At 39.5% G+C, this 25,835-nt stretch overlaps 1 protein-coding gene and 1 long non-coding RNA gene across 3 annotated transcripts; one reads left to right on the top strand and one right to left on the bottom strand.

Moving 5' to 3' along the window:
• The first annotated feature begins 5,536 nt into the window (after window positions 1-5,536).
• boka (BCL2 family apoptosis regulator BOK a) lies at window positions 5,537-25,111 on the top strand. 2 transcript variants are annotated; one of them, XM_053635873.1, is made up of 5 exons: window positions 5,537-7,423; window positions 8,189-8,469; window positions 9,867-9,995; window positions 13,604-13,767; window positions 22,266-25,111. In XM_053635873.1, the coding sequence occupies exons 2-5, from the start codon at window positions 8,244-8,246 to the stop codon at window positions 22,389-22,391; spliced, it is 645 nt and encodes a 214-aa protein (XP_053491848.1). In that variant the 5' UTR covers window positions 5,537-7,423; window positions 8,189-8,243; the 3' UTR covers window positions 22,392-25,111. The 2 variants fall into 2 exon arrangements, with proteins under 2 accessions (XP_053491848.1, XP_053491849.1); XM_053635874.1 differs by having other exon boundaries at window positions 8,186-8,469.
• LOC128614522 (uncharacterized) lies at window positions 13,608-16,015 on the bottom strand. Its single transcript, XR_008387058.1, has 3 exons — window positions 15,870-16,015; window positions 15,193-15,544; window positions 13,608-13,742 (listed from the first exon to the last, which is right to left on the bottom strand). It is a non-coding gene; the product is annotated as an uncharacterized LOC128614522 (long non-coding RNA).
• Window positions 25,112-25,835: the final 724 nt, after the last annotated feature.

Here is a 25,835-nt window from a genome sequence, read left to right as displayed (position 1 = left end):
CTCTATTGGATTCAGATCCGGTGACTGGGAAGGCCACCGAAGAACACTGAACTCATTGTCATGTTCATGAAAACAGTTTGAGACGACTTTTGTTTTGTGACATTAGCCATTAGAAGATTAGTAAATTGTGGCCATGAAGGGATGCACATAGTCAGCAACAATACTCAAATAGGCTGTGGCATTCAAGTGATGATTGATTGGTATTATATATATTTCTGTAAAGCTGCTTTGAGACAATGTCCATTGTTAAAAGCACTATACAAATAAAATAAAAATTTAATCGAATTGAATATTAACGGGCCCAATGTGTGCAAAGAAAACATTCCCCACACCATTACACAACCACCACCAGCCCGGACTATTGACACAAGGCACGTTGGGAACATGAATTCATGCTGTTGCTGCCAAATGCTGACCCTGCCTACCATCTGTGTGACTCAGCAGAAATGGAGATTCATCAGACCAGGCTACGGTTTTCCAGTCTTCAACTGTCCAGTTGTCAAAATAAGAGTCCACCGCTGTTACAGCTCCAGGGCTGCTGGAGCTTTTTTATGGAAGTGTCAATAGCAAATTTACATGAATAATAAGAGATGTGTGCTTTGATTTTTCGATGTGTAGTCTTGTGTAGGCAAATGATCTACAGGCTAACATCAAGCCTGATAGTGTGGCTGGGGTGAGGAATGGAGGTGGTACTGCTGCTCATGCAGTTATGTAATCAGCCATCATGTGGCAGCAGCACAATGCATAAAATCATGCAAATACAGGTCAAGAGCATCAGTGAATGTTCGCATCAAACATCAGAATGAAGAAAATGTGTGATCTCTGTGATTTTGATTGTGGCATGGTTGTTCATATAAGAAGAACAGTAACTAGAGTTTACACAGAACGGTGACAAAAACACTGAGTGAGTGACAGTTCTGTGGTTGGAAATGCCTTGGTGATAAGAGAGGTCAGAGGAAAGTGGCCAGATTGGTTTGAGCTGACAGGAAGGCTATAGTAACTCAAATAATCACTCTTTACAAAGGTGTTGAGCAGAAAATCATCTCAGAATACACATCAAACCTTGAGGTGGATGGGACACAAAACTGGAACTGGACAGTTGATGACTGGAAAAAGACCAGTTGATTTTTTCCCCCTAATCTTCAACTATCCAGTTTAGGGGATTCTGTGCCCACGATAGCCTCAGCTTCCTGTTCTTGGCTGACAGGAGTGGAACCCAATGTGGTCTTCTGCTGGTGTAGCTCATCCACCTCAAGGTTCAATGTTCTGGCATGCTGAAACGCTTTTCTTCTCATCACAGTTGGTGTGATTAAAGAGTAAAGAATGATTATTTGAGTTACTGTATCCTTCCTGTCAGATTGAACCCATTTACCTCTGGCCTCTCTTATCAACAAGATGTTTCCACTCACAGAACTGTCGCTGACAAGATGTTTTTGGTTTTTGGCACCATTCTGTGTGTGAAAATCCCTCGACACGTGTCCCTCTACAAGGCAGTGTTTTGAGCTCGCTTTAACCCAAACACACACAAATACACACTTATCAAGGGCATAATCTTAGGCTATTTTGCGTAGATTCATGAAATATTTATTCCAATTAAGTACATTTCATTAAGCATGAAGTCTACCGCGTTATAACTCGCTCATTCCCCCACACTTCCTCTGCAGACTCCTGCTAAAGACCTAACATAACAGTAGAGGTAAAAGACAAATTTCCTTTTTTTTAATCTGATTCAAATCAATGATTGCTTTGGCAGAGTTCTGTCGATATAGTGCTATAGGGGTGCGCTCCCGAGCGAGGGGAATCATTTAACGGCAGGAGATACAAAACAACACAGCATGCTCCAAGCTTGATTGCTCTTCCCTGCCCACGAGTAGCCCGGATGTTAAACTTTAATTTATGTTGTTTTGTTTTTTTTTAACTTGAATTTTGCTGCTTGAATTTGAGCTGAAATGAGCAAACTCAATAGCATTTTTTCCGTGTTTGAAAGCTGAATTGTTGAATCTGAATTCGTGAAAAAAATATATTTTAGATAATGAATTTTAAGAATGTAAAGCTCGACTGCTAGAATAAATGAATTCGAATTTCAAGCTTAATTCAAAATAATTAAATGCAGATTTTTAACCTAATATATTTGTTTACATGTGTTTAAAGTTCATTATGAAGAATTCTAAGGCTTTTATAATTCAAACCTTTTTTATTCAAATTTTATGTTGTTTTTTTTTTACTTCCATACCAGCTGTGCTGCTTTCACTTCAGTGATGGTGATACAGTCCTCAGTTCAAATGTTTAGACCAGGATTTAATACTATGACCAAAATATCAGGTCACAATTTTTTTTCACTCTGTTGCGAGTAGTACAGTGTTTGACCATATTTTATTTTCCAGAGCAACTTATAAAAGTATAAAAAAAAAAAAAAAGGCAGCAATGGCTGTGGATTTTGGCAAGGCTCCAGTAAGATCTCCATCCATCCATCCATCCATCCATCTTCTACCGTTTACTCCTTTTCAGGGTCACGGGGAACCTGGAGCCTATCCCAGGGAGCATCGGGCACAGAGCGGGGTACACCCTGGACAGGGTGCCAGTCCATCGCAGGGCACAATCTCATACACACACACACACATTCATACACTACGGACACTTTAGACACTCCTCCAGTAAGATCTGCCTTTTCAAATATGGATTTGTTCACCTCGCTAGATGTAAGTGAGCAAAAAGATTTACTGTGCCAAATCCTTAAACAAAGTCATTGAGTATAATGTATCTAATATAAATGCAGTTGTCATCATTGCCTGTAACTTCCTTGCTGAATTCAAGCTAGGGTGCTACATGCAAACCGCCCAACAATGAACATGCTGCAGCCAGGACTGTAAATAAGAGGAACAGCCAAACAAACTTGAAGGTATTCCTCAGGCAAGACATGACACAGTGGATTCATAAAGAAGAAGAAAAAAGCAGGAAAGTAGTTGAGTAATGCTTCCTAGTAGCCTTTTCAAATCTAAACAAATATACTGTCTATTTAGGATCCCTCCGTCCAATAGGAAACCTATTGTTATTGTTAGTATTCTTCTTCTTATTGTTCTCCTTGTCCCCGTAAAGTGCCCAATAACTCAAGATCTGTTTAGTAAAAAGTTTTGAAATTTGGCACATTGATACTACAGACCATGAGAAACTCCCACACCACAAATGGGCCACATGAGCCCATAGGTGGCGCTACAGGCCACGCCCAAAATCTACATGATTTTCCCTCCAAAATTCTCATTGACTCCTCAGGCCCTTTACACGTGCGTGAGCTTGGGGCCATGCACACGCATTCCATTCCATGGCTTTCTGGCAAGGGTGGGCTGACTGTCTATTAGGTAGATATTCTGTTGCTTATTTGGCCACAGCTACTGCTAACAGAAACAGTAAGTGTTCTTCTCCAGAAGCTTAGTCGATTTTGTTCTACTGTGGCACACAGAAACTAGAGACTAGACATACACTTCTCAGAAAGCATGGGCATAAACAAAGAATAGGGGGTGCTACAGGCCACGCTCAAAGCTGACACATGCAAAATGATGGTATTTGACCCCGCCAGGCCAAAATGTCTGAAAGTTGCTATGCATGCCTTGTTGCTCACGGAGAACAAAAAGGTATCAAGAACCCATGATGTCCGCATGATGGATTTTTCTCTACAATCATCATTTGTGGAGAACTACAAAAATTTACTTAAAGTATCTGTGGGATACATTTCTCTACCCTGTCAATTTTGAAATGGTCTGCAATCTTGTGGAGGAATCCACCATTGCTGCTTGCAGCTATATTTTGTTATTGTCTTTATTACTTTTTATTTCATGGGAATAAAATCCAGTTAAAATGGATGCCAGTGACGTTTTGAATGGGCAGCTAGTTAAGACAGTTCTTTCCCAGTGTTAGTGTTGGATTTCTCCTACACTGTACATTTCACTATTTTCCTTTGTCTGACACATGTGATTTAAATCATTAGGTTAAAATGTGTGTGTATCCCCTGCCTTTAAACACATTTTCAATGGTTTGTGACATTTAAAGGAGGATATGGTGAAACTGAACCAAAGGCTACATGTGGACCATGAAGACATTACCAGTATCTCAATGAACGAAAGTGAATGCAAAGATGAAAGTGAAGAAAGAATCTGTCGATTTACTCTGGATTATGTAACTGTGGTCCACTTCATGGATGAACTGTATATTCATTATAGTTAAAAAAAATAATAAATCAGATAAGATATGCCACAACTAGGGGTTTTCTCGATAAACAAGCATATCACCAAAAAATGGTGTGGGTAAAGTTGTATAGTAGCCTATAAATTTCTACTATTATCCAGTTAATTAAAACATCTATCTCTTAACCGGTAATGAGTCTGGGAAAATGTTTTTAGTAAAGCAGAATGCTGAGGCCTTCAGACTTGTGTCCAATTACAATACAAAACAAAACATACCTAGAATTAATTTTCTAACTTCCCATTTTCTAAGTCATCTGAAACATAAGCCTTTTTTTCTATATGAATTTGTCACCTTCATTCCTACCTGGCCTGAAACCACCTCTGGCGCTATCTATTAGGGAAATAAGCGTAGTGTGTTTCTGCATACCGTCAATCATTACAAATTTATCAGACTGTAATGAGTGCTTCCTCATAGACATCAATTTTTTGAACAGCCTGAACACATGCGGTCAACAAAGAGGAACCGATGCGGTCATCTGTTTAGTTTTTGTTATCACACTAGCAATTGTGACAAACCCTTTTGTGCTCTTGCTGTTTTACTTTCTGTTCATTTTTGTTCCACTTTGGTGTTCGTTATAAGCAGTGTGATGTTTCTTGTTGTTGTTCCATGGTACTGTATATTATCACCAGTGAACATGGTGATATGTTTCATGTTGGTTGGTTTGTATAGGCAACATTGGTGTCTGTGTCTTAGAAACCATAATACAAGTAGTTTTGCCTGATTTTATAATGCGCTAGAAATTAGAAGGCATGTCAAAACAGATCCTCCAGAGGGTTTCTGAAGAAGTAGCCAAACAAGGATGTCTTTCTTTTTCACAGGGCGAGGAGTGATAAATATTTCAAACTGTTAAGTTCTTGTGCATAGGCGGGCCTGGCAGACAATGAAGCTGCTGTTTTTTAAAGTGCTACCATGATGTAGCTTTCTTTTATACACTACTGAATTAGTCATTTCTGATTAGAATTTGAATTTAAATAAAGTTCAGAATATGCTACCATATGTTATGTGTTGCGGAAGTTCTAAAGATGTAATTAGATAATTTATCAGTCACCCTCTGCATTACTTAGTGACATATATTAAAGTCACTATAATGATGTACATTAGTTACAGAGCTTGAGATAAAATAATTGACTGCACTGAAAAACTACTTTCAAATATCAATTAACTAAGATCTTTCAAGACATCATAAACATCACTTACTTAAGTAGACTGTAGAAAGCAATTTCGTGTTATTAAGTCCAGTTGGACATAATTGAAAAAATACTGGGGGGGGGGGGGGGGGGGGGGGGGGTTGCTTTTAGCTGTGGCTAAGGAGGAAGGACAGCATTTAGGGCCTATTTTCTTGAGGGACAGCTGTAGCATGTGGTAGGGACACAGCCCAGTCACTACTTTGCTACCAGTAGATCGTACATCGTTTCAAGAAGTGAAATGTTGCTGAGCAATGGTTCTTTATGGACCCTTCAGCTAAAGCAATGGCATTGAAAACCATGCACACTGTTGAAGTTCTGACACTTAGCAAAGCCCACAAGGGCACAACACCTACCTGAACATTCCTCTCATAGTATAAGAATCAATTGAACACTGTATGTGTTGAAGTAAAATGTCAGCTTCAGCAGGACACCGAATGAGACAGCAAACATGATTTTAGAAACTTTAATATACATAATCCTGCACCACAACATTCCTCAGCATTATTATACTCCGATAACAGCAGTGAAAGCACAGTGGTTAGGGCTCTGAGCTGGTGATCTGAAGGTTGTGTTTAGTTCCCAAGCCCTTGAGCAAGCCCCATCACCCTCAGTTGCTGGATTTTACGTCCTTGTAAATTGCGTTAGACAGAATAAATGAATAATTGTATTTCCAGCCTAAGACCTAGTAATAGCAGAGTCTACATAATTCCACGACCTAGATCTTATTTATACGGCTCGGTTCTCTATTTAGTGAGTCAAATCCTTTGGTTCAGCTAACAAATAAGAGCCGACTCTTTTGGCGCCCATGCCATTCATTGCCATTAATTATCAACGTTTCCTCAAAAGAGTCGGTTCAAAGAATCGACTCGTTCCGAAAGATACTATCACCTTTATGGAACAGCTACACACCTCCTCCCACTGAGGTAAAGACCACAGAAACTCATTACTAGCATTTCGAATAATATATAATGGAATATGATGTAACGATTACTGAATATGTTAAAAACAACGACAACATGTTCATCATATCTCATTGACACTGTGGAACAGTTCACACTAGTTTATAGCTACTGCATATTAATGAACCCAAAACTGATATGCCGTACAGTATGTTCCTTATGGAACCAATAGGAGGCAAGTCTGTGCTGAATTTTCCTTTAAAAGCACACATTTTAAAATGACATAAAAACGCTGATATTCAGTAATTTTGAACTGAATATTTCAGTGTGATGTGTAAGCATGTCTGGGGAAGCTTTGCTCATCAAGCGGCAAACCCAATTTAATAACTGTCCGTCTGAAAACGGGAACAAGTAAACATAGTTCCGCAATCAAAGAGGCAAAATTAGCGGCAACAGACAGTGCTTCCTAAATCAATACAAGAAACAACGTTATAATGGAAAACATTATATTGTCTGACAAACAATATAACAATATATAATATGGCAAGGTTATAGATAGAAGGCTGACCGCTTTGCGGATATTATATCAATGAGTGGACGGTGATCAATCCTTTTTTTTTTTTTTTTTTTTTTTTTTTTTTTTTTTTAAAGTAAATTAAGTAGGTATCAGGATTACAAAATATACTCCATATGAGATTTTAAAACACGATTAAAGGGTTAGTTTGTATCCCGCCTTGTATTCAGACCCTCCTCTTCGACATTGGGGATTGGCCATAGAAGGAAACTTCGCCTCGGATCCGCTGTATCTGTAGCTCTCTGTGTGTCTGGAGCTTTACACGAACAGACACCGTGAACAGAGGGATGATATCCGTCTAAACCAGTCTGTCCTGCGGGAACATGGCTTAAATATTACGGTTACTGGGCGGTGAGAAGTTTTTTATTTTTATTTTTATTTTTATTTTTATTTTTTTTTTTACAAATAGCTGTAACTTTCCGTGAAAAGAAATCAGCGTCGAGACTTGTCTGTGCTACCGGCAGTGAAGCGTCTCAGGCAGCAAGGAGAGCTGGAACAACCAGTGTCAATACAACAATACACAGGTAAGCTGTTTCCATCTTCTATAATAACACAAACTGCATATCAGCCTGGAACAGTCAAGTCATTGAACTGCATCATGCGGAAATAATGTGATATCATTGTGATATGCATCACACAGAAAATGTATGTGGACCTATGTAGCTTATACAAGATCTAAACTTGTTATGAACTGATCTAGACACTGAAGGAGATCAACGCTGCAGACTGATCTAGAGAGAATAATAGATCCTTGTTATGAACTGATCTAGACCCTAAAGATCAATGCTGCAGACTAATCTAGAAAGAATAATAGATCCTTGTTATGAACTGATCTAGACCCTAAAGATCAATGCTGCAGACTAATCTAGAAAGAATAATAGATCCTTGTTATGAACTGATCTAGACACTAAAGATCAACGCTGCAGACCGATTTAGAGAGAATAATAGATCCTTGTTATGAACTGATCTAGACCCTAAAGATCAATGCTGCAGACTAATCTAGAAAGAATAATAGATCCTTGTTATGAACTCATCTAGACACTAAAGATCAACGCTGCAGACCGATTTAGAGAGAATAATAGATCCTAATTATGAACTGATCTAGAGAGTAAAAAGAGATCCTTGCAATGAACTCATCTAGAGCGAAAAAGTGATCCTTACTATGGACTGCTCTAGAGACAAAAAGAGATCCTTATTACCAACTGATCTAGAGAGTTAAAAAAAACAGATCCTTCCATGAGAGATATGAAGGCATTGCGCTTAACAGCCCACCTCTTCTCTTAAAGCAGGTTTTCTTCTCCGCAACAGCAGAGGAGAAAAGGTGCTCCCACACACAGGCCGCTGATGAAGGGCATGGAGATGCTCCGTCGCTCCTCAGTATTTGCAGCAGAAGTCATGGAAGTGTTTGACCGCTCCCCAACAGACAAAGAACTCATCTCCCAATCGAAAATGTTGTGCAGGGACTACATTCACTCAAGGCTCAACCGGGCTGGGATTGGTTGGACCAAATCTGAGCTTGGATCTACAGGAGGAACCCTCGGAGAAGTGTCCACTGTTCTTCTTTGGTTAGGTAAAACTTGTTTGATCTTTCCTCTGGAGAAAATTCTGAAAATACCGTACTCTTGTTTAGTTTGATATTAAGGTTACTCAAAGAGTCTGAGGTGGTTCAGAGACGTTTCAGCGGAGGATATAAAGATGATGTGCAATAATACCGCTTGTTTGATTTGTACAAGATCTATACAGCCAGTTGTACTCACTGGTATTCGGCACAAAGCTGGTGTATTGTTATTGTTGCAGTGAAAAACACTTGGTAGGTCTGGCAAGTTAGGTGTGTTTAACCAGGTGTGATTAGGCAGAGTACTGTGTGAACCTGCTGTTATTATCTTCATTGGAGTTATGAAAATGTATCTGAGATCCTTGCTCAGATAGGATTGTGCAATAGCGCTAGCCACCCGGCAGTCATCTTCTACTTTGCCCTCTTAGAGTTTCATTTATACTAGATTTCATAACCCTTTACAATGCATTTTACAAATGTCTCTAGGCCTCACCCATCTAAGGATATGAACTATTTTGAGACTTATTTAGGGGGCTGCGTTTAACCTTATATGTCCATTTGTATCGCAGACCTCCTCCTTCATGTTCACTATAACATTTAGCCAAATCATTCTTTCACAGTCAAGACTGTACACACTGCAAGCCCATGCATGTCACATGACACGAGTGTCTGAATAGACTTTGCGGTCTGTGCTCAGGACTGAGCTGTACACTCCCAAAAATGAACAGCACGGCTCTTTTAATTGGGCTCACATTTGGACTTGATATATTTGTTTGGGTTTCCTCTAAGTGCTGTGAAGGGAGAAGGCAAGTAAAATATGCTTTTATCGTAGAGCAGATCTGATTTGTCTGGGGAAGAGCTGGAGGTTCCCGCCCACGGGTTACCCTGCTTAACCCTTTCAGCTCGCGCTGGATCTAAACGCTTCTGCAAAATGGAAGATTGTTGCTGTATGGGTAAACCTGAATACTTACAGCGATCAGATCCATTGTCTTGAGGAAATATTTAATTTCATTTATGTAAACTATGTAAATTTATGTATACATTTTAAAACATCATGCTAACAGATTGTAGATTTCCAATTACATTTATGTATTTGTCAGATGCTTTCATCTGTAGTGACTTATAAGTGAGGCAGATCAGCAGAGGGTTAAAGACCTGATCTAAGAGACCAATAGCAGCCTTGTGTATAGTCATAGTATTTACAGTGTCAACTTTGTGGTTAACATGGAACCACTGATCTGATACTGTAGATATGGCAGCAGGTTTGTGCAGTTGTTTTCCTTCATGTTGTTGAGTGTAAAAATACACACACACACACACACACACACACACACATCCACATGGAATACCCACATAGATTCATGGCCTGACGCTACATTAATCCACTACTTCTCCGCTGTTCTGTTTCCTAGGTGATGAGCTTGAATACTTGCGACCCAACGTGTACCGCAATGTGGCAAAACAACTGAATATCACTGTGGCTTCAGAAGGTATTGTTTCTGATGCCTTTCTGGCTGTAGCTGCAGAAATCTTCTCCACAGGTTAGTCATATCAGCACTTTATGTGTGAATCTAATTCAGGGGTTGAATGGGATGATAAAATCACAGAATTATAAGAAGACAATCTAATATCTTGGTTTTTTTTTTTTTTGGGGGGGGGGGGGTATTATGGTATATGTTTACAGCTAATGTCAAAGAAGGCAACATTAAATGTCATGTAATGCTTCAGTCGCAGAGGAAGCGTTAAATTCCTTGTACTTTTATATGACTTGTTCAAACTGTTAAAATGTATTAAATTAAATTGTATAGTTTATATCTCGGTGGATTTCACTGCCCCTTAAAATAATGTTGTTGTTGTTTTTTTTTATTGTCGTTTTATTTTATCATCTGTCGTGTTACAGGATGACATTTAACACCATATGTCATATACGTTACCGGTCAAAAGTTTAGACACACTCATTCTTTATTTGTATTTTTCCACATTTTAGAACAATAATAAAGCCATCAAAACTCTGGAGGAACACAAATGGGACTATGGGAATTATGTTGTGTGAAAAAATCCAAAATAAATCAAAATAATTTAATATCTTAGCATCTTCAACGTAGCCACGCTTTTTGCCTAGAATTTTCAGAAATGTATTGTTGGCGTTTTCTCAACCGATTTCTTGAGGAATCTTCCTGAGATGCTTTTTAAACAGTATTAAAGGAGTTCCCACCGACGCCGGACGCTTATCGGCTGCTTTTCTGAATATTTCGCTCAGAGTCTTCCATTTAAAAATATATATATTTTTGTAAATAAAATATTAGTTTTCGAATGAAAGAAATGTTGGCACGATTATTTATTTGTCTACAACACAGATTTCAAACATTTTAAATCATACACCTTCAGATCAAAAGGTTTTTACGATCATGAGAACCATTTCAGGCAAGTGTCTCCAAACTTTTGACCCCTAATTTGGTTAGCGATCTCTTATTGATTGCTAAGGAATTACATGTCAGGTTTGAAATGTTTTTGCATCTTGTACGAACACTGAATTATAATGATAATGTAGAAGAAGCCCAGGGTTATTGTGCTGTATTCAGCTTCCCCAGCCAAAGTAATGGAAATATTCAGAAGAAACCCAATATGCAGTCCACATTTACTCAGCAAAGACCACAAATTAATATGGAACACACAGTTCCAGTGTGACTAAAGCTGAAGTCGAGCTTTGCTCCTTTTAGAGCAGATGAAAATGGAGTCTTTTTAACATTTTATATACACGTTCGCTGACAGTGCCGCACTTTTCTAGAGAACACAATTAGATCTTTCAGTGTAAACAATGTCTGTGTTCAGAGCGTGAAGAGGAGAGAGAGAGAGAGAGCGAGAGAGAGAGAGAGATCCCATTTTCCCCTGCACGCTGAAAGCTTCCAGTCTGTGTAGAATTTGGAGAAAAATGTCTCCATGGCTTTAGCTCATTCTTTCAGGCTTAAATCGTTTAGAGGATATGTAAACCTGAGATCCCATTTTCATCCTTTTGGAGTAGAGAGCTGGAGCGAGTTAAACTCTAGACCATTTTTGGAAGAATAGAGCTTTCAGGCTTCATTTCTTTCATAAGTGGTTTCGCATTTTTCATAAAGCAGAACATGAACGCATGATCGTGCTTAAAACTCCTGTTGTTGTTGCTGTGCATAGTAAAGTAAGGAATGTCGAGTATAGGAAGTACTGTCCGTGTGGAGTTTCTGTGCACGTTCTCCCGATGTCCGTGCCTAATATTTGGTGCGATCACCCTTTCCCTTTTAAACCCACATCAATCACTTTAGGTACAGTGTCAGGTAGTGGCAATCAACTCGGAGGTAATTTCAGGAATCGTATTGCTTTTGTAGATGTTATCACATTTGCTTCAGCCTCAGTGAGGGGTTTATCTGAAAGTGGTCCACTGCCGAATATCATCCTCTCAATTCTGCTTTCTTTAACAGTTCTATGTAATATTCTTGGGGAAATTAATGTTTGTTCTTTTACACAGTACTGTGTTTCGATATTTCACATTTCACAGTACACGAGCAAGCCCAGAACGGAGAGCAATAAAAACGGACAAACTCCTATTTAGGTAGTTATTTGTCAGCGTGAGCTCTAACAGTGAGTCAGACACTTGCTGGCTTTTTCTGTAGGTGTGACACATAATCCTAACCTCCTCAGTGTGTCTGTGCTTTTACCGAGAACAACTTTTCTTTTGTACTGGCTTTGGACGGAGGCATGTACAGAAAGTTTCAATAAGACAGGAGTCTCATTTCAATGCTTGGAAGACATAAATGAAGAAGGAGACGTGATTTTTTAAATGTTTAAGAGTTACCCATTGGTGTAACTCGAGTAGGTCACAGATCACAGTGAGATTAACAGGTGAAAGAACTGTGTGTGGATTGTGTGAGGGCTTGGGTTTCTTCCATAATGGAAGCGTTTTCCTTGTTCTACATTTTTTTTTTTTTTTTGTTACAGGCAGTTAAGTCTATTTATTGACTTCCTTATCAGGCCTAAGCGATTTTCATGCTCACTCGAGAGGGAGGAAAACGTGGGTGTTTTTCTGGTTGGCCAGAACTTCAAACCAGAATGTTTATCACTGAGCCCAGGCCTGGATGTTAACACAGTGACACTCTATCTGCCTCCTCCTGCTTCCTCTCTCTCTCTCTCTCTCTCTCTCTGGGTCTATCAATTACATATTTATTGTATTTTCTCATATATGCTGCAGTAATTTCACAATGTTTGGCTATTCATACTCATAATTCGGGTGGTATTTGTTTAGACTTCCTAATAATTGTCCAAATTTTTTTACATAACAGTTGAATGATTTGAAACATTTCGCAAACAAGTAAAGATGTAGATAGCTCCATAAATTTGAAGGTGTATTCTGGTGTCCTCATTTAATATTTTATTACCTGGTGTCGCAAGAAATCATCTTAAGTACTGTAAATAAACTAAAAAAAAAAAAAAGAAAGAAAGAAAAGCCTAATGTTGCCTAATTAGGTAATATTTGGTAGCTATGTCAATATAGGTACCAAATCATGTTGACTGTATTACTCATCCCATGGTCACTATTATGATGAAGAAGAGTAGTTTATCTACACACATGGTGAAAGGTTCACATTTATCCAGCGTTAATGTAGATTGATGCTGTCTGGAATTTAAACTGCAGTGAGTGCTTCAAGCTAAAAGCTTTGCTAAGTAAAAGCCCGTTTGCTGTGATGCATTTGGCTGTCAGTGTGTTAATATGGAGCCATGTGTCATGGAGAGGCAGTGGATTCTGTGGATTTTAAGGAGGAAACGGCTGCTCTGTTCCTGACCACTCGACAGCTCCCCTGACTGTTATGTAACGCACACTCGCACACACTCGCACACACCTCCGCTTCCCTTCCGCCATGTGGTGTTTTAGATGATGAGTTGCCTGGCAGGCAAATCATGCACATCTCTGTGTCCATACACACACACACACACACACACACACACTTGGGCTAAGCTCAGGAATTTCAAACAGTGATTTTCTTGAAATCGATTAGCATTTGGGAAATATTGTAACGTCTGCTAATGTTGACTTCGATGATGAGGTTATGTGTGATGTGCATTAATTGTGTAACCGAACACCCTCTCCCTCTGTCTTCCTCTCTCTTTCTCTCTGCAGGGGTGACGTGGGGTAAGGTGGTCTCTCTGTATGCAGTAGCCGGAGCATTGGCAGTGGACTGTGTTCGGCATGGCTACCCTGCCATGGTCCACACCATCGTAGACTGCATGGGCGAGTTCGTTCGCAAGAGCCTGGTGTCCTGGTTGAAGAGGAGAGGAGGTTGGGTAAGGAATCAACACATTAGCACTTGCTAGGGCAACATGGAACATTCTAAAATGATACTTATATTAGGCATTTCTTTATGATACATGAAGCTTAACATAAGGTTTTATTTGAGGATTGCTTACATATGGTTTTCGGCACTGAGCAGCAGGAAAACGGCACTGTTCTACCATAATATTAAAATAAGCTGTTTAACAAGGAACAGAACAACAGAAATGTATAAGATAAAAATACTACTTGCTGCTATGATGTTTTAAGTTGACAATGTGATGCCACAAGTTGTTTTTATTTGTGCCATTTTATTTATAAATATTTTAGATTCTTTAAGGGCGTGGGGGGGGTGGCTTAGTGTTAGCACATTTGCCTTGCACCTCCAGGGTTGGCGCCTCCGCCCTGTGTCTGTGGAGCTTGCATGTTCTCCCTGTGCTTCGGCGGTTTCCTTCAGGTACTCTGGTTTCCTCCCCCAGTCCAAAGACTTGTGCTGTAGGCTAATTGGCATCTCTAAATTGTCCATAGCGTGTGTGTGCGCGCCCTTGTGTGTGTGTGTGTGCGTGCCCTTGTGTGTGTGTGTGTGTGTGTGTGTGTGTGTTTATTGTGCCCTTGGCAACCCTTCCAGGGCGTCCCCCGCCTTACGCCCCGAGTCCCCTGGGATAGGCTCCAGGCTCCCAGTGCCCCTGTGTAGGATAAGCGGTACAGGAAATGGATGAATGGATCTAATAATAGCTGCGATGCATTATATTCAGAAAATCTTACTCGCTTTTAGGGTATGTTTTATATAGATTTATATGCCGGCACTGTTGAATTCTCGATTCTGACTGGTCAGAAGGTATTACTACAACAGCACGACTCTGACAGTAATGCCAGCTGCAAGGCAAATCACAGGTTTATAATAATGCGCTCGTTCTAACACATTATCAGTCTATAGTAAGAACATCTTGTTTCATTGCTTACATCTAACTATTACATTTATTCATATGGCGAACACTTATCAAATGTCACCTACAGCTGAGTTGAGCAGAAGGGTCTTGTTCAGTTTGTGAAGCTTGGCAACGCTGGAATTTGAATTCACAACCTTCTGATCATAAGCCTCCCAGCCTCAATTTGAATATATTCCTACGTTTTCTCTTTGGCATGAGTTGATTTGGAAAGAAAGGAGGTACTTGATTGCTAACTAATGCTGATGGCTTGCACACTTGCACTGTGTACTGTCAGAAAATGCCCTGTGAGAGCGGTGGAGTAGGGGCGTGAGGCTGTGGAGGCAACCGGTCAGTAACGTTGTTCAACGGAGCTGAAGAACGGGTGCAGAAATGCACCGCACAATTTCATCACAGTAAATTGCCAGTGATTGCTACTGATTACATTTATCTTACAGTAATCTGAAATATTGTACCAGAATCACCGCAGAAGTTTCGGTCAAACATTTTTACCTCCTGTTTAGTTCATTATGTTCCCTTGGTACCTTCTACATCTCTGTGATATATAGAGCAGGACAGAAGGAATGAAGAAGGACATAAAGTGCTGGATATTTTATTGGAGTCTTCACCGCGGTGGTCTCTTTGCTGAAAGAACAGGAGAGAGAGAGAGAGAGAGAGAGAGAGAGAGCAGCTGTAAAATGTGAGCTAAACAAGTAAAATTAAACAAAGACAATGTATGCCAGTGTTAGAAGAAGTACTTAACACAAAAGTACTGGATGTCTGCCTTTTCTGGTTTTAATATCGATCACTGAGACATAACAATCTTCCTGCTGTGAAGCCGAGATTCTTCAGCTTTCTTAAGAGCCTGACAGTATTGCACATAACAGGATTAATGAGTTGCAGTTAGTATCGAGACATGATATTTAAACCGTGTCCTGGCCTGTGGAAAAATATAATCTCATTTCTAAGGCGCTTTATCATTCAAAGCCTTTTTTTTTTTTGGGAAGTTTGGGTAGGTTAGGTCTGAGTCAGTATATGGGGAAAAATGAAGCTATAGGATGCTCTTTTGCTTTAATGTATTAGTCCAGATCAGTACTCTTAAACCTTTTATTAACAACAAGGATAGCAATGCAAATTTACCAACGCTGTGTGTAAATAGCCTAGCATGCGATCTGGTATGTTACCTTTACCTTTGTGCTTTCCCATGGGTCTGGAATCTTCTTCTTTCCCTCTGGAATTTGTTTTCAGAGACAAATTAAACAAAATTTAATCTGAAATCTAAAAGAGACACAGCAAAGTTGATCTTAAAATTGATTGAGTTTCTTACATTATTAACCCAGAAATCAGAGAGCTATGAATTAGCCTACAGCCTACAGTTTATTGTTTTTAACTGGATAAAATGCCTACATTTCTTTAAACAAGTCATCTTGGAGAAAATACAGTGAACGAATAAGACCTAATATACTTTGCCGCTAACTGAGCTGTAGGTCTGCACAGACGAGCAGTCCCCTTCATGATAAGGTGCACTTTTTTAATCATGAAAGCCCAATTTTTGACCCAAGCGCAGTGATCTTGAACATGTAGCTGTCCACTACTGTTAGGCTGTTTAGTCCACAGTATTTATGTAATTGTACTTTATTATAATTAATGACCATTTTAGAGGATCTGTCTTTTAACTCGGGTATAATTAGCTGATACTTGTGCTCTTAATCCTTTACATTTTCATGAGGGAAAAAAAAAAAATTACTTAATATTTTTTTTTTTTTTTTTTTTTTTTAGGCCATCCAGTTATTTGTTACTTTATTTTTATTTGTTAATACACAAATATTATTTTGCCTGGTTACTAATTCAGTCATTTGCAATTCTATTCTTGTGAGCTTTATTTATTATCTATCTTTAAAATATTCATTCAAACCCACTATTTATAGTTTATTATAGTTTGCATGGGTACCAAAAACAATCATCTTTTTCTCAAATACTCTGTGTTTATGTTACTTGCTCCTAGGAATTTGAGAAAAAGAACCAGATGTCTTTTGGGGGGGGGGGGGGGGGGATATTCATATGTCATTCATTTATTCCTTTGTAAGCACTTTAACATGGCGGATCCGGAGCCTGTCCCGGGAACACTGGATGCAAGGCAGGAATACACCCCTTTTGGTTTGCCAGTCTGTCGCAGGGCATGATTCATACACATGTTCATACACTCGTTCACACCTAAGAGCATTTTTAGCATAGCCAATCTAGCTGTCAGCTTGTGTTTGGGAGGTGGGAGAAAACTGGAGAACCTGGAGGAAACCCACATGGACAGGGGGAGAACATTTACTTCATTTGTCTGAGGGTTTTATCCAAAGCCACTTACAGTCGAGACATACAATTTAGCAGTTGAAAGTTACGGGCCTTGCTCAAGGGCCCAGCTGTGCCAGCTCGGTGGTGCTGGGATTTGAAATAACAACCTTCCTATCAGTAGCCCAACGCTTTATCCACAACTCTGCACAGACAGTGACCTGAGCTGAGGATCAAATCAGCTGTGAGGCAGCAAGGCTTCCCACCATACCACTGTGCAGCACTGTTCAAATATTGACAAATTCAAACAAACAAGGAGAATGTGTTTTGGATTTTGTTGGATTTCTGCTGATATGAATAGTGCTTCTCCACCAAACAGCTTGAACATGAAAAAAGATGGAAGAGCGATCTGCTTCTAACCTTAACTGTTTACATAAACACTGAACTTCTGGTTTCAGTTAAATCCCATTAACTTTCATTTTTAAATACTTGAATGCCATTAGATGTGGGTATTTTTTTAACTTTCACTTTAGTATAACTTTGAGCAGCTACTTCCACTTTTCACCCAGTTTGAGATTTTGACACAATCATTTTTTTCTTTTGCTGTTTGGATTGTTTGGTTTCCCGTTTGCGGATTTCATAGCTCAGCTTGTTATTAAAAATGGATGAGAATGAACTTTTTTTTGGTCACCTTTGTTTGTGATCTAATGTTGGTGAACCACATAGAATGAAAAGAGACAAAACATATCACATCACGTGAGCCATAAGTTCCTGACCCTTGTGTTGATCCCAGCATTCACTGCTGCAAGTTTGAATGTTCAACACTGTATTGAACGTCTAATCCTTTTGCCGAACGCTATGTAGTGTACGTTGCTTTAATGGGACTAATGATGATGCATGATGAGACAAGCTCGCAGTGTTTTGCCATGCCTCTGTAAGCCAGTTTGAAAAAGAGAACTGGCGTTGATGGGTTTTTGTTGTTGTTTTTTTTTTTGCTCTGTAAATAAAAAGGCGTACAACTTTCATTCTGATTTTCGCTGGAAATGCAACGTTCCATGTTATATGATTAAGACGACACACCCAGCTATGTGTCTCTGTGTCTCCACATGTTGACGCTTATGCATATGAGTACTCGTTCTTCATTCAGACACGAGCATACCCCTGAGGCTTTAGTGAGCTGCTCATGATGTCTGTGTTAAATAGAAAACTGGTCAGACTGGAAAGGCTTTGAGGAGAAGAAGACAAACACTTTATGTGACTGACTGCCATCTCAGTTTTTGGGTGTTCTCATAATGATTAATAAAGCGTTGTGCATGAAGTGAAAGCTGGATCCATATCAGCGGAAAGTGAATCTAAAAAGCAGCTGCAGGCAAAGTCATTTTTCAAGGTGTCCTGCTGTGGCTCAGTCTCAGGATTTGGTTCTTGCTATTTTCAAACCAGCCTGAAACAAGAATACACCTGACATTAACCTGGAATGAAAACATACAGGACGTCTGACTGGTCGGAAAAAGATGTTACCGAAAGCGTTTCTCTATGAGATGTGAATATGCTCGTCTGTAGCTGTGCCTGCGTGCCTCTGAGTGTGTTACGCTTCACTGCGGAGGATTTGGTTTTATCATCATTATGATGAAGGATTCCTTAATGAATGATATCCACCCCTCCCATAGTCTCCTCTCGTACCTTTTAGAACTTATTGGATCTAGGGTCCTGTTGTAATTCTCACAGTTGGATTATCAGGCCGTGTAATGCTGGCACGCCAATCCATTGTGTAAGCACCCAATGTTCGGCATCGAGTCATTCCCATTTCCTACGTCTCGCTGCACATGTAGTTCTCCCTGACTTTGAAGGTCATGCTGTTTTGCTACTAGAGTGAAATTTGTCTCTGATAAAGATATGTGCTCCTTTCGGTTGTGTAATATGGTCAAATGCTCCAAATCCATGTGAAGGGGACTTTGAAGTGGCTGAATAGGCCAACTCCTAGCCACTCGATCCCTGGACCCTCCGTGACATTGTGTGTTGATATACGACCGTGTGTTGGTTTTGGCTGGGAAAGCACATAGCTGTGTCCTAGTCTCATTTGCCTGAGTACTTACGAGTGTTCAGAAAGACATTCAGTAAATAACTCTGGGAATCACTCAGAGTATCACAATCAGAATTCATTAGTTTATCAAAACAAGTAGAAATTTCATCTAATAATGCGACTTAAGTAACACAATCGGTGTGCTTTTATAGGAAAATAAACAATGGTGTGCTGCGATACGGCCCAACACAAAGTCGCCTATGATTACAATTTTTTTTTAAAATGATTAACGAATGACGTGTCATACTTTTTTAACCATTTATAGGTACATTTAATGTGGAACGTTCACAAAATAAATCAGTTCCTGTTACCACCTGCGTTATAGAAGCTGTTCCCTCACCAGCCTCTCTTTTGTTCTCGCTCCTGAAGTTAATAAGACAAAAATAAAGCTCGTCGTGATACAGAGAAACTAGAAACAACAAAGTTTCTGTCTTTTTTTTTTTTTTTTTTTTCCCCCCCATCTGTTTATTATGTGCCATAGGTTATGTGGTGTGTCTGCCTTCCCTGTGAATGAGTTGTTACAATAGAAAGGATGGTTAATTAATATAAACTTGTGATTTGAATTACAGACAGCACTACTGGAAATTAATCGATACCCACTGATCAATCAGAATCGAGAATTCAACAGTGCTGTGGTATCATAAAGGTTTTTTTCATTTAAAAAAAAATCTGGTTCTAGGCTGGCTCCATCTGAGCATGAAATTCTTTTCTGACATCATGAAGTTAAAGGGATAATTCATGACCAAAGATTTATAGACACCTGATCATCACACCCATATGTGTTTCTTCCCCAAACTGTTACCGCAAAGTCGGAAACACAGAGTCGTTTAGAATGTCTGTGTGTGCTGTAGCGTTACGATTTCCCTTCGCTCGGCCCAAACCTGCTTCATCATGACCATGCCCTTGTGCACAAAGTGAGGTCCCTGGAGACATGGGTTGATGAGATTGGAATGGAAGAACTCAAGTGTCCTGCACAGAGACCTGACCTCAACCCTATTGAACACCTTTGGGATGAACCGGAATACCAACTACATGCCAGGCCTCCTCATCTGATATCAATGTCTGACCTCATTAATACTCTTGTCCCCACAGCCACACTCCAGAACATAGTGGAAAGCCTTCCCAGAAGAGTGGAGGTTGTTATAACAGCAAAGGGGGACTAAATCTGGAATGGGATGTTCAACAAGCACATATGGTTGTGATGGTCTGGTGTCCACATAGGTTTGGCTACATAGTGTAGCTGATAAATAGCGTACAGTTATTGCTGTCAGTGCGGCTTAAATAAACCACCACACACTGGTCTAAAAAAAAATTTGAGTTGGGCATCTGAAATAGACTTGCTGGTCTTGATTCGTACACAGTTATCTATAGCAGAGTTTGTTGTCAGCCCGCACAAACAGCAGACTCAGAATGGAGGTGTGGCTCGAAGTCTGAAGGCGAGGTTCTGTTTATCAGAAATTTTGATATCAAAAATATCAAATCTCGATACTTGAGGACATTTCTACGATATACGGTGTGTACTGTTTGTAAAACATGCAAAAAACTGTTAAACTGAGTTTGACGATACTTTTCTTTAATGCCAAAACTAAGGACAAAGAAGACAATTTTTTTTTTTTTTTTTTTTTAATTACGTCAACTCAACGGCATCCATTTAGAACCATTTAATTTGTAATTATTATTATTAAAACGTAAACAATACATCACCATACCAACAATATCTATGAAAAGTGAATCACGGAATCATTTATCATGATATTATGTCGATACATCGCCCAGCCCTGTTTTCACTACAGATTTCCCCATGTAATCTCACAAATTATCAATATCACATGACTAGGCTGGCCATTTCACAGCCACAATTTCCTCTTCCTCAAACCACTCCCTCACCTGATGTGCAGCATGGCACCATGCTGCACATGTCTTGGTAGAATAAGTGTAGCCATCACCATGTAGCCTATAATCTGTTAAAAATCCATCATTTCTGGCTATGATACCTCCCCAGACCATAATCCCAGCCCCGCCATGCCTGAGTGCACATCTCCTTAAACTTCTTCCCCTCACATAGACTCGCCCAACACTGCTATAGAGAAGGAACCTGGATCCATCACCTCCCATTCAGCCATACTTTGGGTTCTCTTGCAGAACTGTATTGAACTTGTTTGTGTGCAGATGTAAGCTTCTTTTTTTCCTTCTTGACTTGCCTCTTTCAATCTTCTTTGGGTTGAGATCTGCACTCCATACTCGAGTGTTATCTCTGCATCAGTCTGAGGAGTAACAGTTGTACTTACTGATCTCATGTTGGACTCTATATATTGAGTAAATCACAAATGCACTCAGTGACCATAACAATCATTTTATGGCCATTGAGCATGGTGTATCCTTCCTCTGCAACGTATACACAGACCCTGAAACCACTGAGCACAAGTGTAGTTTCAGTTTGATTTGCATAATTATTTTTACCCCATTTATTCTGGTATTAAATGTTTTACGTGCACACGGTATGACACTAAAGCAGCGCCCATTGAACGAAGTGTGTGGTCATTTAGGCATGCCGTTTGCCGAGGCTTCCTTTACTTGGTAGTTGCATTTCGTTAGCCTCAGAGCGCCGGTCCAAAATTCAGAAAGCAGACACCAAACATTTGTAAATGTGTAAACGTCATGCTTGACTGAAATGTTACCTTTAATGGTATAACGGCATCCAGTTGTACCAGCTGAATGTAAGTTCAGGTGTAAGTCAGGGTGTAAAATCAATCCTGAATCCTAAAAGTCTTAAGTCCTAAAAGTTTCAAGCTTGTGTGGTGTCGAATTTCAGGTGCGTAGACACACAACGTATGTTGTAACTAATAGTGTGTAAAGTGTGTTGTTCAAACCTCTCTCACAAAGAGTGAGGTGTTTCACAATCTCAAGCCAAACAGACACACCTCCGGTGGTCACAGACCACAAACATACTTCCACATGAAGAAATTGTTAGTCCTCACAAAATAAAAAGAAAGCACAACACGTTTAGCAGATGTTGCACCGACTAGATGTTAAGTATGAGTTTTAAGTTATAACTTAAGGCTATGTTAAAATTGTGCTATTTGGTGCAACTGTTAACTCTTTAGTAGCCCATAAAACTCCTAACGAAGCTAGTTTACAATAGAGCTTACATTCTACCGCTGGAACCGGCTGTCATTTATATATACTGATGTATCATGACCTTATGTACGTCTGTTTTTCACAGGCTGACATTACAAAGTGCGTAGTGAACACGGACCCCAGCTTCCATTCTCACTGGCTGGTGGCAGCAGCCTGTACGTGTGCACACTACCTGAAGGCCATCGTCTTCTACCTGCTGAGGGAGAAGTGAAGGCACAACAGAGGGACAGTGGACAATGGACAATGAGCCTCTCGTCTGTTTTGGGTGGATAGAGCTGCCATTTCACCGCTTTGACACGTTACCGCTCTCGGAAAGGAAAGTCGCACCGTGCCTTTAATGGACTTTTGTGTGTGCTGAGCTGTTCTTGGATGTCTTCGTGGATTGGCTTCAAGGGGATGTAAGGATTTTCAGTGGATTGATATCCATTAGGTGATGATACCTAGAGGACACTTATATCTGAGGGGAAACTATCAGTAGGACACGAACTACAGGATATTTCCCCATCAGAATCAGGAAGAGTGATGTGTGTTTCAGCAGTGTGTTCCTTTAAAGCCATACTGTCTAGCCCTCATCTGCACTATCACATAGTGGCTCTTATTAGTTTATCCATGTTTTTAGTGGACTGCACTGTTTTTTTTTTTTTTTGTTTTTTTTTTTAAATACACTTTATTGATATTGACACCTTCAAATGCATCTAGTGTTATGAAATTACTTGGGCAAGGTAGAAAACCTGGTGTTTTTTTTCTGCTCAGATGAACAGAATAGTTGCGTTATGCTGACCAGAAACACTCTTTGTGAAAAAATCATGTGTGTTTGTGTGTGTGTATGATCTCGTGTGAGGGAAAACTTGAGAGAGATTAAAAAAGCATGAAAGAATTAAACGGATCTGGCTTTTTTATTTCTTGTCCACTCTAAACTGAACTAAACAGCATATATCTGAGTCCTTCAGTCATCTATAAAACAGCCTGTAAAACCTATAAGCACTTTGGACAAAGCTTCCACCAAGGCTTGGGCGTATCTGGTGTTTCGGTTTCGTCGTCATAGCTCCGTCTGTGCTGTAATATAAAAGTTGCTCTATGAACTTTGACTGCGTTATGCAGTTGCAACTGATAACTTTTTCTGTATATATACAGCATATAAAAATTCATTTTTGAGAAATAACACATTGCTATTGTGTGCAGATCGCCAAGCCACACTGAATGTCTACAGAATGAATGTTACGAAATGGAGAAATGGCTTGAGATACTGGAATTGTGTAGGATTGGGTTTGTTTTTTTTTTTTGTTTTTTTTACATCACAATAATGAATAAATATGAATTCACTGAACTTTGTCCAATGACAGGATTATAGGGAAATGTGATGCTCTTTTCAGTCCCTCCAGGATTTCGCAATTCTACGATCACAGAAATTTATGCAAAGTCGAGCAAACTCCGCAATATTCAGAGGAGTTTGCCAATTTTAAAAATTACCTCCGATTTTTTTTTTTGTCAAGACGCGTCACGTGACATCGTCGTAACATGCCTTCAAGCAAAGCCTTCTTTGATTCATTTGCGTCGAACACGAGTGCAGCGAAAAGGTCTCATTTACCAACAGACATCACTGCGAAAGACAGACAGTGCAAAACAATTTTGTGCGACTTCAATTTTTGCCAATTCAAGTAGTTTTCTGTAAAAAAAAAAAAAAAAAAAAAAACTACAAAAAAATGTATTTATTTTTGGTCACAAAAAACTAATTTTGAAAAAAAGCCGCAGTAAAATCAAGCTTTTTGTGCCGCAACAATCACAAAAACTGTAAAGATTGTATTTTGTCCAACACTTCTGCAATAGTGCGTCACGTCAAGCACTTTCCTTTAAGCCTGAAAAATGTAAACATAAATAAATAAATAATTCCTTTAAGCCCGGATAGAAAATGCAGACTTACAGTACAGAGGGTGATTTTGCTTTGCTGTCAACTGCCAATCATGCCAACTGCAGAGAACCAGTAAGAATGCAGAGAACTTTCAGCATTCTGAGCATTGTGGCCAGTGGATGGAATGTGTGAGGCTGAAGCGAACTTAAAAAGCCTATAATATAAAATAAAAGCACGAGAGAATTAAAAATCAATCCGTCAATCAATCAAATGAAAGTTTAATCCAATGGAAAGCACTGAAATAAGCATCTAATGGGAGGCTAGTTTAGTGGTATCAGTATTGCTGTATGAATATTCCTAACTATCACAATCGTTCCTAACTGTCGCAAGCATTATAAAATACCCCACGATTCTAGAACTTTTGCACGATGAAGACGTGAAGCTTAGACTGTACCTACTTTTGAGAGTTTTAACAGGTGACTAGATGAATGGCCGGTGACTTTTCTTTTGCTTGTACAATGTTATGTGGTCACAAGACACTACATTGAGCTCATGGAATCATAATATGTATGTGCAATGTAAGCTATTTTATCATGCTATTATTTTGCTATTTTAATTCGTCAGATTAATAAAATAATGCCAGTGTTTTGGTTAATTGGATGTTCTCACTTATAAAGAAACCTTGCCCACTGTTTTAAAGGATATGCTGAGCAAGCACTCATCTGTTCTGATTTCAACTCACTACAAATTTTCCTTATACATTATATAGATACTGTCAAAGTATAATCTCAGTAATGACATACAACTTGTATACTATTATGAAACTGACACGGAACTTCACACACACACACACACAACTGTGCCACAATTTATTTTTGTGTTTTATTTTCGTGTTTGCTCCTGGCTTATGTTTTGTGTCTTACAAATGGCATGCACTTGTTTCTGCCCAGTTAGGTTCTAAAGAAAAAAATATAGTAAACTTGAATAATAACAAGATCTAACAAAGTGCCGTGCATTATGTTCTACTGTTGGTCCTAAACTACTGTTAATCACTTTAGTTAAAGTCTGCCAAACACAAATGTAAATATAAATGCAAATGCAATATAAAAATGATAACTTCATTTATATAGCAGTTTGATTTCAATATAAGATTAGTGTAGTGAAGGTTTACATATGGATAATTTGCATGCTGTTAAAAAAAAAAAGGCACATGAGGAGACTGTGTACAATGTATTCATTGATCGGAAGTGATACTGAAAACACACCATGCAAAACAACTCAAAGCATGACTGTGTGTGACTTTGCAATAACCCCTATTAGTGGGTCCACTGTAATAATAGGACAAGCCTTACGGGATATGCTCCAAATCTTTTTGGTTAATAGTGAAACTATGCCAAGCTGATATTAGGGCTGAGAAATGACATATAGTACCATCTATCCATCCATCTTCTACCGCTTACTCCTTCTTCAGGGTCACGGGGAACCTGGAGCCTATCCCAGGGAGCATCGGGCCGATCGTGCCGACGTGTCCATCGCAGGGCACAATCACATACACACTCACACACCCATTCATACACTGCAGACATGTCTTTGGACTGGGGGAGGAAACCGGAGTACCCGGAGGAAACCCCCGCAGCACGTGGAGAACACGCAAACTCCGCACACACATGGCCCCGGCGGGAGTCGAACCCCGGACCCTGGAGGTGTGAGGCGAACGTGCTAACCACTAAGCATCATAGTATAAGAATCATAAGTCATTTTATAACACAAACTGACTGCATTGCTCTTTACAAAAATAAGTAGATG

The sequence above is a fragment of the Ictalurus furcatus genome, chromosome 11 (assembly GCF_023375685.1).
Source record: "Ictalurus furcatus strain D&B chromosome 11, Billie_1.0, whole genome shotgun sequence".
Classification (NCBI taxonomy): Eukaryota; Metazoa; Chordata; class Actinopteri; order Siluriformes; family Ictaluridae; genus Ictalurus; species Ictalurus furcatus.
This window is presented reverse-complemented; position numbering and strand designations above follow the sequence as displayed.

Coding starts and splice junctions, on each gene's coding strand:
- boka (XM_053635873.1), top strand. CDS start 8,244: ATGAAGGGCATGGAGATGCTCCGTCGCTCCTCAGTATTTGCAGCAGAA. Junction 8,470..9,866: donor CACTGTTCTTCTTTGGTTAG/GTAAAACTTGTT, acceptor TCTGTTTCCTAG/GTGATGAGCTTGAATACTTG. Junction 9,996..13,603: donor TGCAGAAATCTTCTCCACAG/GTTAGTCATATC, acceptor TTCTCTCTGCAG/GGGTGACGTGGGGTAAGGTG.